The sequence below is a fragment of the Sparus aurata genome, chromosome 6, assembly GCF_900880675.1.
Source record: "Sparus aurata chromosome 6, fSpaAur1.1, whole genome shotgun sequence".
NCBI lineage: Eukaryota > Metazoa > Chordata > Actinopteri > Spariformes > Sparidae > Sparus > Sparus aurata.
In genome coordinates, this window is record NC_044192.1 from 27,928,391 (window position 1) to 27,952,268 (window position 23,878).

A 23,878-nucleotide genomic window follows, 5' to 3' on the forward strand; every position below is an offset into this window, starting at 1 on the left:
CTTTAAAGTGCATGGAGTCAAAGGGACAGAAAGCACTAATGCCAATGTATGCATATTCTACCTAAATACACATTTCTGGGAATGTATCTTCAGTTCAATAATAATGTAAATATTAAAATATGAGAACTTCTTCTCCAAAACTACACAGTGCCCCTTTAACATGGTTAAAATCAAATGGCACAGCTATTAATCATGACATCACATCATGAATTTTTGAATAATGACATCAAACGCCAAGTGACATCCTTAAACCGTGAAGGTCACATGGCAAAAGCATTTTGTTGAGAGAGGGTTCTGCCTCTGTAAACGGCTACCAAAAGTACAACCTCATCTGCTGTCAAGGCATCTCTATCATTAAGCTCCGGCTGTGAGGGTTTAATTAACACGGAAACCCAGTCATGAGAAGTGCTTGAACACTACAGTCTAAACCCAATTACTCAGACAGTCCTTTTCTTCTAGCTTTCTCTGCCTCATTATCTGGCGTTAAAGATGAAATGAAGAAAGATTTGAGATGGAATCAGTCTAAATCAGAAGGTTGTGTGAGGTATACATCTGCAGTCTTCGCTGTCGAGAATGGGAGTGGCGGGGAGCAACAGTTGAATACAGGGTAGATAGAAACGTCTATTAATAGACACAATGTAAGCCGAATGCTACAGAAATGACTTAACACAAATGAATAACGAGATGTTGTCAGAGGTGATGGGAAAGAATGAAAGCGAACAGGCAGTTGGAAACAGAGAAAGTATGAATTGAGGAGAGAGGGCCACGCAGGATTGTGTGATTAGTGACCTGCAGCACGAAAATTAGCTTGTGCTAGAGCTACAGCTTATGCATTCAATGAAAAATGCATTACCCTTGGAGTCAGTATGTGTCCTTGTGTTTGTGGTGTTTTCTCAGTGTGTGTGTGTGTGTGTGTGTGTGCCTTATAATAGAACAGGAGAGATGTAACAAAACTGTGAACATAGATGGCGGCTTTATCCGTGAGGGATCCAGAGATGTAAGAACAGACCAGGAAGCAGGAGGAAGATGAAAGTAGGTAGTTAGATAAAGAGATTTCAAATGATGCCTTTCTCTGGAGGAATGTCAAGGCCTAGGACAGTACAGAATAGCAAAGTCAGAGGGGGGAGGCAGAGGTAAACGGACAGACTGATGGACAGAACCAACAACTTAACCAAAGCGGAGAGGGTGGCAGGAGACAAGACAAAAGCCAGCGAGACGGCCAATGTGGGCCATAAAATAAAGAGATCGATGAGGTGGAAAAGGAAAGAACAGGCCAACAGAGCTGCAAGGGAGAATAAGAGGAAAAGACGGGGTGAGGCAGTTAATTCTCCGCAATGGCTGTGCTAATTAGACAAGCTGCTAGTGGGAGGCTGGTATAAAAAGAGCTGGCAACCACCAGAAGGAACACACAGTAACGGCTAGACACTGTGTCTGTAGGTGTGTGTGTGTGGCTAAATGGTGGGTGAAATCAGGCCATTATTTGATCCAGAAAATAGAACAACAAAACAGGATCCATGAGAAGCAACATGTGGAGTAAACCCAGTAAATGCAGGGAGAGCACATGTGTAAAGTAAGACTGTACTTGGCAGAGCGGTGTGTTTGTCTTTGACACTGCCTCCAGCTCTCTCTTGGAAAACACTTTAAATGTATTGCACATACGAGATAAGGTTGAATTTTATCTTAATATTTGATCAAACTTATACAGAGTGTCGATTCGTAACTGCTCCTACATCATGAAAACGCAAACACGCCCTGAGGCACCAGCTCAGGGAAACAAACCACACTCTAAGAGCTGAATCTGGTGTACCTCGTAATAAGTCGCTGTGGGTAACAAAGCGAAGAAACAGAAAAATAATGAGCAATCCTTTTTATATCAACATCATTATTTTAAACAGGTGACAACTTACGTTTTTGTCCCATTGCGTTGGGCACTGGAGGTCCTGTCTGAGGGTCCCTGTAGGTCTCCTGGTGGTTGGCAGCATAGCTGGCCAGCGGGGCCCCTGCCAACGCAGAGTCCTCGATCCACTCTGCAACAGCAAGAGGCACATGTTCTCTAGATGGGGTCGAAACAGGTGCGCGGCTGTCCTACTTGTGGGGGGAACAGGGGCTAAGGGCTCTGGGACGACATGGCCTACTGTGCTGTGTGTTTTAGAATAAGCCATTTAGCTTTCTACGAAGTAGGAGGAACTTGTGAAGGTTGAAAAATTATTTTTTGCCCCACAGATCAACGAGTAAATGGAAGAGGTTCAATTACTAATATACAGTGTTATGTGAAACAAGATCTTGGCGATATAGCCTGAATGTAGTAGTGCTCTATTTTTGGGCTATTTTGTGATACACAACATATCTTCATGTATTGAATTTTAAATGAAGACAACTGTTGAAAACGAGATTGCACTAATATTGTAGGGATGGTACTGTCACAAAATATTTATACAATGAGATTGTTGATAAAGAATCATCAGCAATGTAGATATAATGACTAGCCTTTAAATCCAGGACAACTCACATCATGATAATGTTATAATCAATATATTGCCCAGACCCCAGACCAGTTTCACATCCCCCCACTAAGATAAAGTGTCAACTCAGGTTAAACAGGTCGCATATAAGTCTTCATAAACACTTTCTCACACCTCCGTATTGAACACAAACGGAGCTGTAGGAAACCGGAGCGGCCCATTTCTTCATTATGGAGACCATCTTTGATTAATCACCTTGTTAGAGCATCACGGCGCCAATCACACTACAACCCTCATTAATATTCTCCACTGTGAGACGGAATCAATGCAGAGGTGAGGAAAAAAATGGTTAAAAACTCTGCTTGAAGGTATCGAGTTTTTTTGAAAAGAGATTGAGCTTTCAGACGAGGGAAAAGTCAGCAGGTAATCGAGTGGATACGAATGAATTCTGCTGAATGAGCAGAAGGTGGAGCGCGATAGGAGAGTTCCCATGTGGGCCTGCATGCATTTACAATTAATCTCTCTGCGGGGCGTCCTGTGAATGCATATGGTTTGAGACAAGAAGCAAGGAGCAAGCTAAGGTGACCGGTTTGGTTGAGTTTGGGCAGCTGTGCGAGCTGCATAATCACTGTTATTGCTGGGAGCACTTATTGCTTTATTAAAAAGGGGCACTATGTAGTGCTGAAGAAGACATTCAAACTCAGAATTTTTCCATAACTGAATAAAAAAAGCTGTTCTCAGAGGAAAATAAGATCCCCAGAACACTGTTTGCTTAGAAGGGTGGCAGGGTCCACCAAATATAAACATGTTAATTTAGTTTATTCAATCATAAAAACCAGAAGACTTTGTTAAATTGGTTTGTGGAGGCATTATAAAATCAGTAAATGAAGATCTTTCTCTTTTTTATCAAAATGTCTCCCCCAAAACTACGCAGTACACCTTTAAACAGCCCTTTTTTGAGCAGGTCGATCACGCTCAAATGAAGTCAAACTTACCTGTCTTCACCTAGAGATAATGAAGCTTTCAAGATATTACACAAACGAGTCTTCAATAGCAACACAGAAAACTGAAATTAACTTCAAAAAGGCTGCATGGCACAGCCGCAAATAATAGTTATGCCTTTATGGAAGGGCACTTAGCAAATCATAAGGCAGTAGCAGCAACATAGATTATTGTAGCAATCATTGCAATACAGAAACAATCTCTCACACACGGTCTCATACGGAGACGAGTCAGTCACACACATGAATAGAAAGAAAGTAAATGACGCCCTTGGTGGGGGCTTGTGAACGAACCTCGGATGTAGCGCTCACCTTCAGGTGGCTGCTGGCTTTGGGGCTGAGGCTGCTGAGGCTGCTGCTCCAGCTGCCTGCGCCTCTTAGCCTCCAACACTGGATTCTCATACTGGGTTTTCCTGTTGATATGACTTTGGGGACGGTGGGAGGAGGGACGAGTGGATGTGAGGTTTAGGAATGAGAAATGAGGGACGGGAGCAATAGATGGAAAATAAGAAATAGAAAAACAGGATGTAGGACAAGAGGTAAATATCAGCAGGGAAGTGGAGCGCAGCAGGGAGGGAAAACAGACACAGAGGAGAGGATAGGATAACAGAAGAGAGAGAGAGAGAGAGAGAGGGAGAGAGATAGGGTCCAGAGAGGGAGGGGAGACACAGCGATAAGATTAGATTAATTCACAGTGGCACAATACACATGCATGCATCCGCAGTTACACAGGAACCTCTCTTTTAGACGTGCGTGACACAATCCGGTCCACAAATCACATCGTATAAAATCACATGTTGACGATGGCTTAATTCAAGACTATGGGGGGCTTTCGCGCTGACCTACAAGCAGAAGAATGACACCTGAAAGCGCCACGTGATATTATACAGCAAACAAAGCAAACAGTGAATAGCATCTGTTAGAGACAAAGAGGGGAAAAACAGAAATGCCACAGCCCTGATCCCCCAGGTGCTGCTTTGAACAACATCAAAAACGCATGAAACGTATTCGTGTTAATGTTGACACCGAGGGGCTTCACACGAGATGAGATGCGCGCACAAACACTCGCTGCACCTTTTTCCCAAAAGATAATGACACAAACAAAAGGGCCTACATTTTTCAGAAGACAAAACGACCAAAAAACAGCTCAAGTGAAATCTTGCTGTGACGTCTTATTAACGGCAGAACTGTACGTACATCAGAGCTGCTCCTATTTACAGGACGGTCAGTTCAGGAGTTTCATTTTTTTCACATGAAAATGTGTGAGAGCATTTCTATTTATGTGCGGGAGGAAAAAATGCAAGATGGCTGTTTTCTTCTCCAGCTTCCTGCGTGCGTGTGTGCAGCGTCAGCCTGTCCGTTTGCCGAACACGTTCACTTACTCAACATAGTAGACCCCATACACCGGATCGTCTATTTTCTCCCATCCTGGTGGAAGTTCTACAAAGAGAAGCAGAGAAAAAAGACAGAATGAGACTGAGGGAACGAGCAAAAAAAAACTCAAGGCTGTGAGGTTGCTGGGGGCTATGTATTGAGCCATTAGAGGCGAGCCCAGCGGAGACCTTTTGCCTCTCACTGAGTCTGCCTGTCAGTCAGTCTCCGGGGCCACAGTGACCCAACAGCTTCACAGGCTGTCTGGCTGGCCTGTCCCTGTCCCCTCACATTGCTGACATTTCCACACATCAGATAAGAGCAGAGCAAGACCCCCTTGGGCAGAGATGGGTGGATGAATAGAGGGATGGGGCAGATGAAAGGAGGTGTGAGAAGGGAGCGGTGGAAGGGGTCAGGGAGAGGGAAGGCATGGAAGTGGGAGGCAAGAAAAGCAAGGAGGGAGCGACAGATAAAGGTGAGAAGGAGGGGAGACCGAGGGAGGGAGGAATAATCCGGGCTTTGAAACCATTGTAGAATAAAAACACAAAAAGCTCTCTGACAATGTGCAGGGAAAATGTGGATTTGTTTGTTATTTTTGGCATTATGAAATATTCCCTTTCTGTCAACAGAGAAGCTAATTTCTAATCAGTTTCTTGGCTGTCTTAGTGAAAAGATGCCTGTCCTTGCTACCGTGGCTCTGCTCTCTTCATTTTCTAAATAACACACCCTCTTCATGTGTAAATGTGCTGACCTCAACTGTGCCAGCTCCTGCTTTGTGAACTAAGGCTGCACCCTGGACTTGAGAAGCTACTTCATTTAAGGAGGTGGCATTGAAAGCAGCTGCACACACATGCGCAGAAACTCTTGAGTAAAAGTGGAATCCATCGTAATTAACGATGATTGGGAAAAGATATGAATATGACTGGGCCCACTTCAGCGGCATGTAATTGCCCGATGGTGCGATCATGCTGCATTTCTACGCCGTTTGCCAGAGAGGGTGATGTCATTATCTCCGGTGGATCCATCTGAATCGGTTCTGTAGTCTGATTACGGCGGCATCGATTACTGGCTGCTGTCCACATAGATAATGTCAGAGGCTTCTAATTGGCTACAAACACAGATTGTCCAATAGTCCTCTCATGTGATGTATCAGTTTTACATATTATTACCCCCAGCCAATTAAGCCTCACCCTGTGTGCAAGTAGATGGTAATTACAATCATCCAACTTGGAGAGCCTCCCTCTGCTTTCTAATGAGGAGGGCCCTCAGTTGGAGTAGAGTCAGCAGCAGATGGGAGTGTTTAAATTGTCTGTAAATAACACACACACACACACACACACACACACACACACACACACACGGTTTGTCTGACCAGGTAGACTTATAAGTCGATTTAGAGCAACCAGGGACAAACCTGCAATCATAGTTGTCAATTCAATGCTTGCAAGTTAGTATTACTCCATATTTTCTACACTTGCTAAATTCAGCTAATGCAAAAATACTGAAACAGAATGCAAGGTTACAGCCTGAGTGTCATAGTGCAGGGTGAAGCCACAAAGCAGGCATGGTGAATCATCATTCAGATGTTTTCAACTGGAACATTAAATGGAATGCGGTCCCGCCTCGCCTCGCGCAAAATTTTAATCACCCACTTGATTTCACACCGCGCTAGTTCTGCTCCTGGAGGAGCACCTGTGTATGTGTGTGTGTGTGTGTGTGTGTGTGTGAGTTAGAGAGGAAAGAAAGGGCATTTGCTGTTGCAGTCTTCTTAACAACCTGGTATACATTTCAGTGAGTGGAAACACAAATGAGGAAGACAAAGAGAGAAAAATCTGTCACTCATTCTTTCTTCTCACCCCGAGTCCCTCATCCCACATCCAACCTTCCTCATATCGTGAAGTCGAGGGAAAGTCAAGCGTAATGAATTGCACGTTTAGCGGTTTGCATCTCGTTCTCTTGATACGGCGCCACGGTTGATTTCTCTTGTGTAAGTATGTACCACAGAGAGGCTCTTGGTGTGTGTTAGGGTTGTGTGAGAATTTGTGCATGCGTGTGCCTGCATTCGTACTACTTCTCCTCCGAGGATTCGAGTTAATTACTTATTCTTTGCCCATCTGTACTGGATTGTGCTGATCGATGACTATCAAACACGTTCATCCTGTCGAGGGGCTGTCTCACAGAAGTGGTGGGACTTGCCTGATCTGATCATTGTAACATGGCCACTCTTTCAGATGCTAAAACATGGGAGCTGCTAACAGTGCATCATCAACCTTTTTGCAGGTGATGCTCTTTTTTTTGCTGGAAACAGCTGCCTGCTGCTGGAAAATAAGAGTTAGAGAGAAGCTAAAAATAGATATTTCTCTGCGGGTGACCCCTTTGACATAACATTAAGTCATTGGAATCGATGTTAATATAAAAAATATTGATGAACGCAGCTTTTGCACCTGATGAAAAAACAGACTTGATTCTGGTACTTAAATATGGTGCCTGAATAAGCCCCTGTGTCCCTGGGGCGAATGGAAACCTTTCAAATCCCATTTGACAGAAATGGAACTGATTACAAATGAAGCCAAAAGAAGCTCTTTTTCTGCGAGGTTTCATTCTCTCGCTTGACAAAAGTAATATGCATTGAGTGTTATTCCAAATTCTATAAAAAGACATCTTAATCATAAAGGGCTAAGACAGACATTAATCACATCTCTCCCCTGATGGAATGACACCATTCATTACTTGTTCATACCGGTAGCAGGGCACCGTCTCCAGACACCATTTATCCTGCACAAGTGGCCGCGCTGCTGTGTCTGAAAGGGTAGTTAGTGTGTTGATGGGTCTCGGAGAAAAAAAGGCCTGTTGCCGTCTGCCTCAGACAGACACCCATTAGGAAATCATCATTATAACAATCTTCCTCGAATCAGCCCTCGTCGCTTATGTATGAAAAGACAATCTGATGGTGTGTGAGTGTTTTGTCTGGGTTTGTGTGTGTGTGTCTGGTTGGCTGGTGGTATGTGGTAGTAGAGAGCTGTGTTCAAGGTAGTTTTTTCTGAGTAAGTAAATGTAAATGGTGTGTGTTTGCTAAAAATCATACAGAGGGGAGGCTGGGTGAAGGTCAGATCTGTCAGAGAGGCAGACTGTGTCAGTCCTAGATGATTAGAAGTGACTGTCATAGTCATCTGCTGTCAAATGTCTGTGCATGAGCCACTGGAGGTGTTTTTTTTCTGAACTGCAACGGTGAGTCAGATGTATACAAGAACAATATCACACTGGATGTAAGTAAAAGAGAGAAGATCCTACCTAGGTCATTGTCCAGCTCCTCTGTATGTACCCCTTCTACACAGTGGGACGGACCGCACAGCAGCACAGGATCGTTGTTAGGGGGAAAGAGAGAGAGAAAAAAAGGTGCACAACTGTGAGTCAGTCAACTGTATCTGGCCACTGGGTGGCAGGAGTAAATCAAAGTCAGAGCCTCAGCCTCTTGTGTCAAACCATGTGGACAAAAATCACAAAAAAAATGTTTCCCCAAATGATTGGAGTCTGGAGTTGAGGCAGACTTTTATCCAACCTGAATTTGTCATGTCAGCTACTAATGACGTGACAGCTGTTATCACATTTCACTTTCTGAATAGGGAAATAAATGATCACAAGACTCCCTCATGAGAAAATTGTATGTAGCAGTAGTCCTCTTTGTGTCTGTATGAACCTGTCCTGGTATGTGATGCCATTGATGCAGTGGAGCTGAGGGGTATCTTGCTCTGACAAACAGCTGAAAGCTTAGCAGAGCAATGCCACCTAATGACTGCTCCCCATTTTGCATGACCCAACACTGACACCTATGGGCTGCTGGGGGAACCGCTACTCCTGTCTAAAGAGCTCAACGTTGTGAAAAAAGACGAACAAGAAGGTATTTGGTGATTTCTAAGCTAAAAAGCTCTTCTTCTAAATAAATATAGAGTGAGTTGACTGGACACATATGTGAAGAGGTCTAAGACTAATCATCTTTAATCTATTCATGAAGAAGTTTTTGTTTCTAAAAGTCTTTTAATAATTAAGAAAGAGCCTGTAGGTTTTTACTCTTGGCAAAAACAAAAAGCCAAGGAATGACTGACAGAAACACCAAATTACATTCTCCAATTTATGAGCCTCCAGTGTAAAAAAAAAAGATACAAGTAGAAGCTCAGTTCAATATTCTGTGTCAATCAACTGTGTTTGAAAGGAGAGGATTTCATCTCATAACATGGACGTACCGTCATCTTCACATTCTTCCAGGGGTTTCTGGGGCTTGTCCAGGCACCGAGGGTCTATCCAGGAGGTGGTCTTTGTGTTGTGGCTGAACATAAAATAAACACAAACACAATTAGCCCGATGTGATAGAAATAATCCTTATATCCTCACATCGGATTAGTAGAAAGAAGGTTTTCAAAGATGTTGACTGGATGTGTAATTATAGTGCGCATTTCTAGATGAAGATTTGCTGGTTTGTTTGGCATGACTGTTCAGTCAGCACTTGATTATGTTGGACAGGAGAGGTTATTCTCATCTGTTTGTTACATTTACAAAAGTCAACAGGACTGACACAGTAGTGGCTTCATAATAAAAGAACTCTCAACAGTTTACTAGAGGAAAAGCACTTCAGTTGACCTTAATTACTTCAAGCACTGAACCTAGACTGTTCCCAGAGTTCATAAACAAAAAACAGCATCTCACAAAGACGTGATACTCAACTCAGCTTTTTGAAGGTATTAGAATCTAAGATCTGGTAGGTTTAAACAACAAAGAGTAAATTGCCATGCTATAAAATGTATCCAGGTTACCTCTAATCAATTTCTGTGTTTTTTAGTTTGCATATATCCCTTGAAGTAGCTGCAAAGATTAAATGTGATTTTGGTTCATGTTCTATTCTACTGTTATATATATCACATTAAATAGAAACACGGACATAGGCAGCTATAAACTGAATTGATTATACAATAAAAGCCTGAGAAATGTTTCTTTGTTTCTATACTTGAAGTCTGAATACAAACATGACTTTGGTCATTTGTGTCCAGAACCTCTGTGTGACATTTCTTTTCTTTTTTTACATTACAAATTGAGAGTGAAACATTAAACCATGTACAGTAAATGTTCAGAAGAATGCAAAGGAACGTTTTAAGTGAAGTTGACACAATGTCCTAGTCCAGCTCAAGCACCACACATTAAAAACAGGGCTCCCACACTGTATTAAGGACCCAACAGCTTAGTTAAGAGACGTGGACACTGATCAAGGTTCCGTGATAGAAGAAAACTGTGGGAGACAAAAAAAAGGAGCCAAAAACAGCAGAATGTAGCCTATTTACTAACCTTAAGTAAAAAACAAACAAACTTCTTCCATGCGCAAATTTATAATTCAAGCATTTTTAAGAAATTTCAAGCATTTTCAAAAACATTCAAGACCTCAATCGCTTCAACTACTTCAACCTGTGGGAACCCTGTGAAAAGTGCACTTTGACACACTGCGTTACCCATGTATTTAAGTGTTGGGTTACTTACTCTATAAAGTAGACCTCTCCGTTCTCGGTGTAGGCCATCTCCCAGTTGTCAGGCAGAGGTCCCAGCGGGTCCTCCGGGGGAGGATGGCTCAGGTGAGAGTGTGTCTGCTGTGTGCTCTCCGTGGTGGACGTTGGTGAGGGGGTCGTCCCAATGTAGGGCGGTTCACTCTTGCGGGTGGCGAAGGGTCGCACCGAGTGAGGAATCTCGTCTAATTCACTTGAATCTCCTGAAGTTAATTAAGACAAAGATGGCTCGGTGTTACGGACATTTTGGTCGCTGAGAAACAAAAGGTGTCTGTGAAAACAATTTGGGTGCCACGGGAGGAGCCTCCACACATGATCAACCAAACATGTATTTTTTTTTAAAGAATTGCTCCCTGTGCTGAAAGACTTCCCTGTTTGAGCATCACTACGTACGATAGTTTCAGACGGACAGAACGTAACATATTCTGGTATGAGTAGTTCAAGAGTTTCGAGAGAGCCTCATCTTGCCACCAGCAGAACCACCCAAAGCTTTTCACACTAGAATCAGTTACACTACTGTGCAGTATATCCATTTATCCTGAACTATAGAGACATTTGCTTCAGTTAAGACTGCTGAGTGGGCAGTTCACACCTAGAACCATGGCCTCTGAAGTGCGATCACCTAGCTTCCTGCTATCTCATTTTCACACTCACACTTGACTGGCACCCTCGCAGCTCACACAATCACAGACGGCAAATAAACAACTTTTGGTCCCACCTTCTAAAAACACATGGCAGAAACAGCTTTAGCACCGAGTCGACTGCCTCACAATGCCTGCTGACCTACTAACACACAAGTAGATATCAAAGAAATGAGCTCGCTGAGTAATAACCTTCACAATCATCACAATTAAAGAGCCAATATAAAAAGCACTTCATCTGAATGAAATCGAATCTCTCTGTTATTCACAGCCAAAGACGACCTACCAAGTACTGATACTAACATTAAGGTTGCTCAGTCATCCACCCTCTGCATCTTGCAGCCAGATGGCACTCTTTTACATTTTTGGATGCATAGATACAGGCAGTTGTAGTCAAACCCAGAGACCACTTACTCACCAATCAAAGAAGCTCCTGTGTTCTGCAGCCCCTCACCACGCCAAAGTGCTCTCTCTGCTGCTCTCTCTCCACCTCCTTTGTGCTCTTTCTCCTACTTCTTCATTTTCTGAGCTTATCCTCCTTAACACAACGCAATCCAGCCTGGGTTCTCTTCCTCCCTCTGTCCAATCCCTTTCAGACTCCCCCAATTTACCCCTTTACAGCCACTCCCCCCCTCTTTCTCTTTACCCTCCTGCTACCTTGTCTCCACTTGCATCTCCTCCCACTTTCTCCATCACAACCAACATTCTCTTTTCTCTTGTTCCAAACAGAGCTGCGGTAAGCAGGATCGCATTCAAGTGTCATACTCCAAACTAAACAGCGTGTTCTCAGGCTGCGGGTGAAGACGGCTCCACAAGCAACGTCACGTGTACTCACTGACTCCAGGTCTGTTTATTTTAAAGGTGTCTGCACCAGCTGTAAGAGTGTGTGAGTCATGATGTGAGTTCCGCAGAAACAGCTAGTATACGAAAAATGACAATAAACCGACAGGAAGTGAAATCAGTGAAGTCAGTTACATGACATGGAAAAAAATGTTTATCAAAGTCAAATGTGCCGCTTCATTTTGCCTGTTGCCTGCGCAAAATTCAATTTAGTCCAGAGTACAGTACCAGGGACCGGAGCCTGTTCCATCCTGGTATTTTGTATCCAAATAAATGAAAATGATGTCTAAATCAATTGGGGACAGACTGCTGTTTTTACACCTGAATTCAGAATGTGTTTCAAATCCATCCTGAGTGACTGCTTGGTATTGGAACTCCTCACTCACACTGAGAAAAAAGGCTTGGCAGAAAAAAAATGCACATCTGTGGAAGAGGAAGTACAGACTTCAAAACCTTGAACAAGGTGATGGCAGAAGCAGATCGACTGTATGTGGGATGTTTAGCATTCACTTTGCATTACACTATTGAGCGGCCTAAGTGATCAATTTTCATTAATCTTTAATGTGTTTTGGCAGCATTCACACCAGTGGTTTTCATTATTGATTCTATTAAACATTTTCAGATTAATTAGTTGTTAGTTGATGTCAGAAACGAGGACAAATGACCAACACTCGTATGCCCAGCATAAGACATTACACAATCTTATGTGATGCCTACACTTTGCTTACTTTAATGGGTATTCCAGCTATGTAGTATTGCACCTGCATACTTGAGAGGGATAGATTTCAAAAGAAAAGGAAATATCAAAGCAGCAGAGGCTGAGATATCCTGACTTTAGTCCCCAACATGGGTCAAGACCTCAAAACACTGGATCCTACATTTCCCACAATGCAACTGGATGGTGTCAATAAGACTCTCTCTCCATCAACAGTAAATATTAATATATAATATATAATATAACTTAATAACTGCAGATTGTAATGCAAGCTTTCTGTTAGGAATTTAAAGCAATTAAGTCAACAATGACGCTGATGACTTTATCAGAGTTATTTTCTCAGATCTGTCAAAGCTCCTTTGAGGTTCATAGAGGAAGGGTTAGACACTAAACAAATGTTTTCACAGGCTGCATTACTCAACAATATGAAGCTGAACATAACATGTAAAGCTGCAATGCCTATTTGATATACAAAGTTCAAATGGAGACAACTTAGCAAATTTCTCACATTTGACAAGTTGGTCAAATAAATGACAGACACAATGAATCATTATCAAAAGCTTCTCTCAGTTGATTGAATAATGGACTATCATTTTTCCTTGAGCTGTCCACCTGTGACACATTCATGTAAGACCTATCTGACTCCAAGTGTTCTCACTGGTCTTTTTAAACATTTGAAACAGAAAAACAATAAAAGTTCCATCTTACTAGGGATGCACTAGAAATCAATTTTTTGGGCGAGGACAAACTTCCATTTGTTCAAGATTCGGTGTTCTACCATTATGACCTCAAATCTTGTTGAACCACATGTCTGCTTACTTTATTTTACGACTGACATCCTCATTTTTAAGCCTTTAGTCTGGCACATTTCCAGGCAGCACATAGCACCTTTTAAAACAAGGTTACTAAGTGCTGCCCCAGACACAGACACAGAAACAACACACACATTCAGCTATTCAGACAGAAAACAAATTAACAACCATTTCAGAAGGAAGACTCACCAGTAGCAGGGTATAAATAAGAGACATTGGTTAGATGATCTGATTGGCCCTCCAGGTAGAATAAGAGTGTCAAAGAACATAAAACAGCAAGACCACGTAGGGCCTTGACTGTGATGAGAGGTATTTTGCCATGTATTCTACAATTTACAGAAAAACCAATCACGCAATGGATTGGTGTGATGGGGGATCTACAGCTGGCTTAGGTCAGCAGCTGGGCTGGCCTTAGTTACGGATGAGTAAATCTAGATATTAGCATTAATTTGATTTTTATGATGTTTTGGAGTTGGGAAAAGCAGATTTGTACAAGCTTATTTATTTATAGGGCACAGTTCAGACTTGGGTCAAAGTTTACACCATCATTTATTGAGGAGGCTTCAACATTGGTGGTAAAGGAGCCATTACATCAGGAGAGCTTCCCTTTTATCTGAATTTAGCTGAAGGAAATTAAGTAGCATCCATTCTTAAGTAGCAGCCAGGATTTTGCATGTCTAAATTCCACCCTTATAGAGGTCCATGTGACTCAAGCATTACCTAAAACCTGTGAAGACATTCATCTATCATATATCGTCACACCTTGCCTTCTCCTCCTCCTCCTCCTCCTCCTCCTCCTGTCCCCTTGTACATACCTGTAAAGCTACTGTTCATGTCAGGGAGGTCCTCGTCGTCCTCCTGCTGCTGCTCTCCAGGCCCTATTCCAGCATTGTGCATGTCATTGTAGGACTTGGAGCGTCGGGGAGTGGAGTGCTGCGAGCCCGGCAGGCTACCGCTGAGCCCGTCTGGCAGTGGGGCATCACCGCCGCTACCGCTACTGCTAATCACTTTCCCACCGGGGGGCTGCACCGGTGGCTTGGGTGTCCCATAATAGTTACCTAGGCAACGAAGAAGAAGGCAGGGACAGGGGATTAAAAAAAAAATGGAGAAAAGAAGGGCATTTCAGTAGGAGGGGGCACTGTGTGTGTGTGTGTGTGTGTGTGTGTGTTGGGGGGGTAGTCGTAGTCTTTGTATGCAAATTAAGAGGCTGGCTTTGTCTGTGGGAAAATGTGAATCTCTTTGACCTAAATAAAGTTCACAACCAAGACAACTTTGTTCTAACTTAACACAAACTAATGAACATTTTATTTATTCATCAACATGAAGTTGCAGACATTTCATGAAGCTGCCTGCTGCCAAATTGTTCTCCAGTGCCAGCACCACATTTCAAACTAAACTGACAGTTTCAAAGGGGAGAGAACAAAACATGCAGTGTTGAAACCAAGTCATTTTCATCTACAGTTAAAACAGGCAAACCTGAAGAGACTGTACCATCTTAAGACCGGAATATACAGCCAACTTCTTAATGAGACAGAATGGCATTAGCATCCAAAATATAAAGGCAACAGAAGCAAAGAACATTCTGGTCCAGGTGGCAGAATTACAGTCAAAAGATAGATTCTCAAACTGCTAATTAAATGTGGTATAGACCTTTTTCACAGCAGACATTTTGGTATGTTAAAGCAGAAAAGGTACAGGTCTAATTGATAACATTAATAACGACTGCATGCATTTAGGTGAGACAGTTCCAGGCACCTGATATGGTGGAACTCAGCCATTGTTAGCGAAATGTGTTTCACCTGTGCTGCCAAGTGTTAATGAGCAGGTGTCAAAACAGTTTTTGATAATAAAACCTGTCTCAACATTTAAAATAGGTCTGAACTGCCAACAGCCATTATATCAATGCATGCCTGAACAAAAAACTACATTATTTTAATTTTACTGTTTAAGAACATAAAATCGAAAATCAAACGTGGTGATGGAAACATTCAGGTGTGGGGATGTTTTTGCTCGTCTACAGATTATGCATCACCAGACTTTATTCCACATACAGCCTTACGCTGGACGCTGTTTAAAGACGGTTTAGTTTTCACATTTATCAGTTGTTACAACACAGACTACAGTTTAAAAGGTTAGGTAAGGTTGCCTAACGCAACTATTGAAACCACTGTAGAACAGAATGATCCTCGAACAAACTTGTATGAAACCCAGATTTGCCAGCGCTGGCTGCCCAAGTAAAAATGAATGAATTATGACCCGAAAACCCTTCACTAATCTAATAAAGTGGCAAGTACAACTGCTTGTGCAACTTTGCCTGATTTGGTTGTAATAAATGTTGCTATAGTTTCAGCTCATTTGTTATTTGTGGAGTTAGGCGGCTAACAAATTGGTGCATGTTATGGTTATTATGACACAAGCTTCTCTAGGTTTGATCTAGCTTGAATTTCTTGTGGTCCAGCAAATTGCCACATGATTACACCCTGTGTAAAGCAGGTGAAAGGAAGAAAGAGCTTCTGATTTCCTCCATGCTGTTTCCAGTGGAGGTGACTAAGCTAGTTGCCAGTCAGAAGTCCATTGGCCTTGTTTGCACCTATAGACTTGCCGTCAGAGCGAAATCCATTGTTATGGAACACTGAACACGCTGAGTGGACAGAGCTGACACTTAATTAAACATTATCTACCTGAATGGAGGTTATTCATGTTTGTGTTGTTGTCTGAAGTGCTGCCAAACATCACTGTGCCAGCAGTGTGTCAGTCGTGACTCTGGTTCATCAGAAATGCACAAGTGTTGCGTGCTTTATGTGACAACTTTGTGTCACTTGCTATGATGACTGAAGTTGGATTTAGTTTTGGCAGCTAGGAGGGATCACATACTGAATGACTGCGATATTATACAGGACAACACACTGAGTCATAGCTAGATTGTGATTTTAGTCAACTGCTGAAACTCCACAAGATCACAGTGTGTGACCCTGCCCTGACCTGATAGGTTTAAATGTGTGTCTGCGTGCATGTCAGTGCAACTAGCCGAACACACCGGCTACAGACATCACCCAGTCCATCAATATATCCAACATCCAGAACATACATTCTTATGAATATTCCTTTGTGATGTTTCTAACATTAAAGACCAATCATATCAAGATTTTGGCAGCAACCTTTTCAACTGTCAAACAAACTTTTTGGCCTTTTTCAACTCTTCTCCATTTACTTTTACATCAGCTAATGTTTTGAACAAATCCAAGGGCAACTTTCAACAATCTCCAGAGATATGAGATGAACATGCTGCTGATGGCTATCTGACCCACATTTATGGTGGACAGCAAGAGAACTCAAACATTTCCATTTGAGAAAAATATTTTCTAAATACAAACTTTTTTTCATGCTTCACTGTTCTATGGTGTGTTGTAAAGACCAGCTGTTGAGACATTAGTAAACCTGCCATTTAGCAATAGATTTTTTTAATGAGATTCAATCTAGAATGAAATTGAATAGAAATTTTGCCTCAAAGGGACACCAAAACTGGACTGTGTCAGGGGAGGGCTGACAGGGAACGCTGTTCCCTCCTGCTGTTCCAGCAGGTGCACCTGTCCAGAAGTGGGCTGAGTGGCCCAGACAGGTACACAACCTGCCTGCTTGCTGACAGCCAGACACCATGGGAGGGAAAGTTTAAGCACTAGCTGAAGATACAGGAGGCAGTAAATAAAAGGGTGTAAAAATCGTCTCTTCAAATCAGTTTGGGAACTCAAATGTCCAGAGACTTGGATTACAATGGATGACCTGTATGGAGCCATTTTATGTTTTCTTTGCTATTTCGTTTCAAATATTTTAAAACAAGTTCTCATCCACGTAAAGATGTTTGGGGGAATGCTGTCTATGGTGAACTTGTCCTTTAAAGCTACATTGGTAATAAGTCAACATGATGCCAAATCCTCTGTGTTGGGTCAGTTAGTCATGAAAACAATAAAATGCACTATATGCAGATTAATGTGTGATTTTTTAATTTACCTTCATATGTTCCAATCTCCAATAGGGTTCCACTTTTCTCCAACTTCAGGAAGTCCTCCACTGAGAGGAAGTTGTAGTCCACACCAGGAACTTCTCCTTCTCGTGGGGCACGGGTTGTACCTGAATAACCAATCAAAGAAAGGGTATGAGTTAGCAAACTAGAATGTATACTGAATTGCAGTGAAGTATTCGCTCCATTCCTTGTACTAATCCAGGTAAAACGTACCATCTTAAAAAAAACTGGTCTCGCAGCATTTGTTTTTTGCCTATTTACATGTATTTTAGGGTAACACAAATAACATGATAGCATTCTCCCAAAACAAGACAATCCATTGCTTGCTTCCTTAATATTGGGGTAAAGTGAGGTATCGTAGTAGCACCTTAGTGGGATCCTGCCATATGCTTAGGGTAAGATGGAAGTGGGAGAGTGTGAGTGTGTGGTTTGGCATGTAGCCTGTGAGATTCTAGCACTTGTCTTTAACGCTGACAGTTGGTGTCAATAGTAAACAGCTTTACAGCCGAGACAATAGTGAAATAACAACGGATCTACAAATGAACTGCTGACAAACACTGCAAATTTAGTGGAGTCGTAATATTTTTTTTAATTCTTAGAAGTCTTTCCAAACACTACATTGGCTGCCGCTCTCTTGCTTGGTGTCTCACTCTGCACTGCATTTACTGTATCCTACAACAAAAGAAAAAATGGTCTAAACTGACAGCGCTCATGGTGAATAATCTCTTTCCTCACGCTTTTCCTGATAGACACTTGTTTGCCAACAGAGGGCTTTCCTCTTTGCTACCTTCCCCTCACCTTCCCCCTCTTCCATCTCTTGCTCTATCTGTCTTATCTCCCAATCACCCTGTCTCCAGTGGCTTGGTAAGCAATAAGCTGGTAAAAATAGATGTGTGGGGATAGTGGGGAGAGGCTCCCACTGCAGCCACGTTCAGTGACACTGGTGATAAATCACAGATGTGCAGATCATAACTCAAGTGAGCGTGCATCACACTCACGCAAGCATGTAGAGAGGCATGCAAGTTGCAATGCCTGTAGACACCAAGTCTCTTATACTGAATATTCTTGACGTGCATCAGTTTGATCACTCAGATGTCACATTCACAGTCTAGTGTTACAGTCCCAGTCTATTCTTTAATGATATCTCTGTGATAGAATACATCCCTAGCATTCATACATCAAAACCCCACTATTTGTGACCGGACACTCTTGCGGCAAAAGGAAATTGACTTAAAGTCAAACAAATCCACTCTCAAGTCCATCAAACAAATAGTCATTCCCAGGCACCAAATCTTTTACAGAAAGTCGACCTTGGAGAGTCGTCAGCCGAGCCCAAGTTCAGCCGACTGTCAGTTCACTTCCCGCACAAAAGTGGCCATTGATTCGACTCCATTTGGACACTGCTGCTCTTAGAAAACCAAATAGGAAGTGGAATTGTGACCAGTGTTTCAAAAGGGACAGAAAAGCCGAGGCTTGGCTAAAACCCAGGGGTAAGACACTGTCATTGCTATAGGCCTGATTAATTCAATACCACCCTACAAAAGCTCCTTTGACCAAGCTGTGGAATAAAGTGAATGGGGTAAGACAGGTTGGGACTGAAGAGTTGGGCATAGAGGCTCATGCCTAGAGTTGGGATTGTATGAGCACCACAACAAGGATTCCCAATGCCGTGCTTTAAAATGCAGTTGGAGAAGAAAGTGAAAGGAGTCACCCCACCTAAGCTAAGTGTTAGCACAATCCAGTGACTGGCACATACAATGAAGCCTTGGAGATATGCTGTGAGGGTGTTCGTCTAGCACTGGCTGGCTTTACGATTTCAACATCTACATCAGCTGAGATTGGTGGGTGGGCGTTGGAAAAAAAAACCAAAAAAAAAAAAAACCTCATCATTAGCATATCAAGAAGATGATCAGGCAGTGTGGAAATGTTCAGGTATTGGCAGTTGTACTGTAGCAAAGGGAGCTGGAAGCAAATAAGGCTCAAAACACATGCCCAAAATACTGGACTGTAGTACAGCAAAATACTGTAAATGTACGATAGCCTGAACTGTATAATACACAACACTAAATGATCCAAGACTATATGTTGTTAAAAAAATAAAAAATAAAAAGGAAATTAAATAAAAAGTAATTTCTGTCTCTCCACACATCATACCACTGGGTTTCTGTTGTTGCTAGGGACAACCCAGGAAAGAGAGAGGGAGAGGGAGAAAGAGAGAGAGAGAGAGAGAGAGGTGTGAGGAAGCTTAAGTATGTGGGGAAGTTTCTCCTCCAGTGATGATGCAGTCCTCCTCTGGCTTCACAACTCCCTCTTCACTATAGACTTATTCAATACCACAGGAGTAAGATTGATATTTGATATTTTCCATACAAAAGCATAAATGATGTATAAGTATTTAATGTTGGCATATTTGAACACTCTTTAAAACTGTGGTGAAGCCCTAGCCAAAAACTTTGACCACTGGCCACAGACAAGGACGCTGGTGGGTTAAACCCTTAAAAGACAAGAAAATGATCTGCTCGGGGAACACTGGTGCTCTATGTGCAAATCCATATTCACAAAGGGTATACGTGTATAAGGGTCATGAGTGTGAAGCTGTGCGTTACTGAAACAAATATGGCTGAACAATTATTTACATCTCTTACGGTAAAAGGAAAAAAAAAAGAGTCACAACACACCATTATGAATTAAGCGCTGGGGTGCTATAGAGCTTCCTGAGCCCCCAAATCATATTCTCCAGATGTAAGTGAACATAATTGTCTGGTACAAACCCCAGCACTGATCACAACATCATCTTCTTTGTATGTCTTTTCAATAATTATTTTAGCTTTCGTTGACTGTGGTAACTCCACCTGTGATGCGAGGACTTGGTAAAGGCAAACTTTGCATGACTGGATCCATGACTTACCGAGCCGTGAGCTAATGAGTAAATAGTAGCTTGCAAAGACCAGCAGTTGTCAGTTACTGTGGTGACATGCTGCCCCTCATATTTATGAAAATTCTGGCCATTCATGTCCCAAAAATAGCCCCTCCCACTAAAATCGTGACTCATATTCGAAAATATTCTCAATAGACTTTTTGGGATATTGTTCAACTCTACCAACAAAGCATGTGTGGAATAATAATTTCCATAAATGAGTACTAACTGCTTTGTGTGTTGTAAGATCCATGTTCAAACATATGGAGCTCCACATGACCTTTGGTTCTGTTTCTCCCTCTCATTCTCTCCCTCACTCTCTCTGTCTATCCTCTTGTCTGTCCCTGTCCCTTCACACAGATGAGGGCACAATGCTGAGCCACCTTTCCCCTCTGGCAATCCAGCAGAGGTCTGACTCAGACACTGACAGTCACAGAGGAGTCATATGGCTTGTGTGTATGTGGCTAACATGCTTTGGCTTGTAATAGTGCAAAAAGGGCTGGGAAGGAAACACCTCCTGTCAATATCAGCAGCTGTTCCACCCCCTGCCAGCCGGCACATACGCATGTACATGTACGCACGACACATGCGCAAACACACACCCTCATTGACAATTGGGAGGAGGTGCAAGGCCACCAAATGGCATGAGCTGGGGCTAAACGCGAGCTGTGGGTGGAGGGTAATCACTTAATGGAGCTTTATTCGCCTGTCTCCTCTGCAACACACACACACACACACACACACACACACACACACATTTTCATTACCATAACAGCCACAGTGGGAGAACTGTCCTGTCTGTAAACCACCTATGGTGACCAGATTAGACCCCCACAGTGAGGAGAACAACTTAGAGTTCAGCACCTCTGAACTATATCCACAGTTACTTAATGCCAAAAAACCACGTTGTAGTAACTGACCACATCACAGCCGTACTACTTAAGAGAAGATGGGCTGGACTTTGTTAACTCAACTATCTTCATATCAGCTGTTTCTCTCTATCATCAGGGAGAAACTACATCCTGGTTATGTCATAGAACAGCTATTTCTGGCTTTTCTTTGTTTCTTATTGTTCCACATTATTTGGTCTGACATTTAGATATTCAAGCATTGATGCAGCCAGAAATGAACACTTGGCCAGTGAGAAATAGCTTTGAATGAGTCTCCAGTGACACAGTGAGAGTAATGGCACTGACCACAGCACAATGGCACAACAACTCAAGGGACTGCATTGTTGTGGGTATGTTGCAACAGGGTACTAGTAAAAAAAGATTAAACAAGAACCAGGAGGGTTGAGGTTTAATCAAACATCAAGACATTGTGCACTGGTTTACTCCTTTTCAGCCAGATGGCCCAGCTTAGAAAAGTTATCATGGCAAAAATCAGCTTCTACTGTGTCTCAAAGCTAACAAGGCAACATTAGCATTGGTCAGATGTTTTGGTGGAATTAGTGGTCCAAGGTGTTTATGTTGTTGTGGCTGATTGGTGTATGCTTTAGGGACATTTTGTCGAAGCTGCTGCCATCATTCCAGTGCCAAAAAAGCCAACAGGATTGGATTATGAACAATTACTACTTGTGTGTCTAACAGTAGTCAGCCACTAGTCATGGACAACATCAAATTCAGTCTGTCCATCTCATTAGATCCCTCCAGCTGTCTTTCCAACTGCTCCGTGAACAACTCTATATCCATTGCCTTCTCCATCTTTCCTGACAAAGCTGAAGAAGAGGATGTGAAGATACAGTCCTTTGATGTTGAAAGAGTAAAGAATATTATGTTTCTTAGCCTAGACCAGAGTGATGATCTAATCTCAAACCATAAATGCCATCCTCCTTGGCTAAAAAGTTAAATGATTTCACTTCTTACAGCAAGTGAGACAGAAAAGACACCTAGCTCTAATTTGGTTAATGTTCTGTTGAATTCTATTGAGACACCATTTAAAATGTGCTGAGTCACAACATCCGGGATGTGGCCTACAACAGCAAACATAGAAACATCTCTCTCCGCCCTACTTTTTGGAGTTGCTGCACTCACAAAGATTTCCGTCTTATCAAGAGCCCCTCTTGTTCATTCCAAAACGTATCCGTTCCTCTTCAATCTGGCAGAAGATTTCATAGCCCCCCCAACGAGAACAGCAAGACAGAGAAACAGCGCCTATCCCCAAGCTGTTAAGCTTCTGAACTCAAGGACCTCACAAACACAGCTATTTTAGAGACATTTTGGCTAGCATCAACACTTGCTGTCCCCTCAACCTCCACATTGCTACTCCCATCACCTATGCTGTGAGTGAGAGCACTAAAATTAGTGTTAGTGTTAATTAGGAACCTCACATGGAGCATCTAGTGCGAATTTTTGCAATGTATGAATTTAAGTATACATGAAAATTGCAATATGGTCAGCTGCAATAATATCGCAGAAGTTGTCATTTTTGGATGAAGGTACATCTCCAGATGGTAGAAGTAGTTTTTTTGTAATTTGGCACAGACACCAATAACTGTCACATCATCATGATTTTAATAGGGTTTTTTCCAATAAATACAAAATTTAAATTGGGATGCAAAAATAATCATTCCCACTCATCTTGAATCACAATGTCTGTTGGTTCAGACTTGACTATCTTCAAATTATCACCATGGCCTACAGAAAAAACTTGAAGTTAAGCTGTACTTGACATACACATATTTCTCTGATATGCCATTTACACTCTAAAAGAGCTTTAATCTATAAGCAGACATAGCAGCAATGTAATTTCTTCCTGTTGGCATCACTGGGGATGAAAAACTAAAGGTTTCGCCTCAATAAATAAGGACAGAGAAAATAATCAACAACTAAGAAGTGGGTTAAAGAAATATACATATTGAAATAATTGATTTATCTATTTGATTTCTGATTACTTCTGTCAATCCTCACAACAGTGCATCATACTAAAAAATAAAAGGTGTGTTCAGTATATTGCATAGTACGTATGTACCACATGCATGCTAATTATTTTTCTAGCTAACAGTACCACAACACCCTAAGCGCAGCAAGTTACAACCCCTTCCCTAAACCATCTTGAACAGTGAAAACCTTTTTTACTAAAAGAAGCTAAAAATGTTGTCAGTTGTATTTATCCCTCATTAAATCGATCCTAATCTTGACTTCCCTTCTGCTGAACTACAAAAGTAACCACTCATTGTGAGTGAAGCTCCAACAAAACTGGTGCATAAATGCAGGATTTTTTCAAATGCAGGCAAACCCACATAAATAGGCATTTACTCCTTTCACATTGCCAGTGGAGAGGTTTGCCTTTCAGTGCTTTTTTTCTGGTGTCAGGTTTGACAAAAACATAAGTCCAAAGCTTAAAATTGCCTAGTATGTCAGCTATAAACACATATTTGTCCAAATTAAAATCTCCTTTGAGTGATATTATCAGCATAACATTCAATAAAATAACCTTCTGTGAAAAGGGCTACTAGCATCGTAACACAACCCTGCAGCTCTATGTTTTGTTTATTCTATCAATATTTGGATGGTCTAGATGCCTCCTGCAGGCTCTCCGTTCACTTTATTC

General features: G+C 42.1%; 1 protein-coding gene across 10 annotated transcripts in view; it reads right to left on the reverse strand.

Annotated features, from left to right (window-relative positions):
• Positions 1–23,878, reverse strand: part of magi1b (membrane associated guanylate kinase, WW and PDZ domain containing 1b) — a 140,694-nt gene that overhangs the window by 34,479 nt on the left and 82,337 nt on the right. For 8 of the 10 annotated variants that reach the window (XM_030419437.1, XM_030419436.1, XM_030419433.1 and 5 more), the window contains exons 3-10: positions 17,397–17,516; positions 14,204–14,446; positions 10,358–10,583; positions 9,076–9,158; positions 8,126–8,161; positions 4,846–4,903; positions 3,758–3,888; positions 1,908–2,027 (exon numbers count right to left, since the gene is read on the reverse strand). In XM_030419437.1, the coding sequence (XP_030275297.1) occupies positions 1,908–2,027; positions 3,758–3,888; positions 4,846–4,903; positions 8,126–8,161; positions 9,076–9,158; positions 10,358–10,583; positions 14,204–14,446; positions 17,397–17,516 (1,017 nt within the window). The remainder of the gene's footprint in view (positions 1–1,907; positions 2,028–3,757; positions 3,889–4,845; positions 4,904–8,125; positions 8,162–9,075; positions 9,159–10,357; positions 10,584–14,203; positions 14,447–17,396; positions 17,517–23,878) is intronic. The other 2 variants (XM_030419434.1, XM_030419440.1) reach the window with 1 other exon arrangement.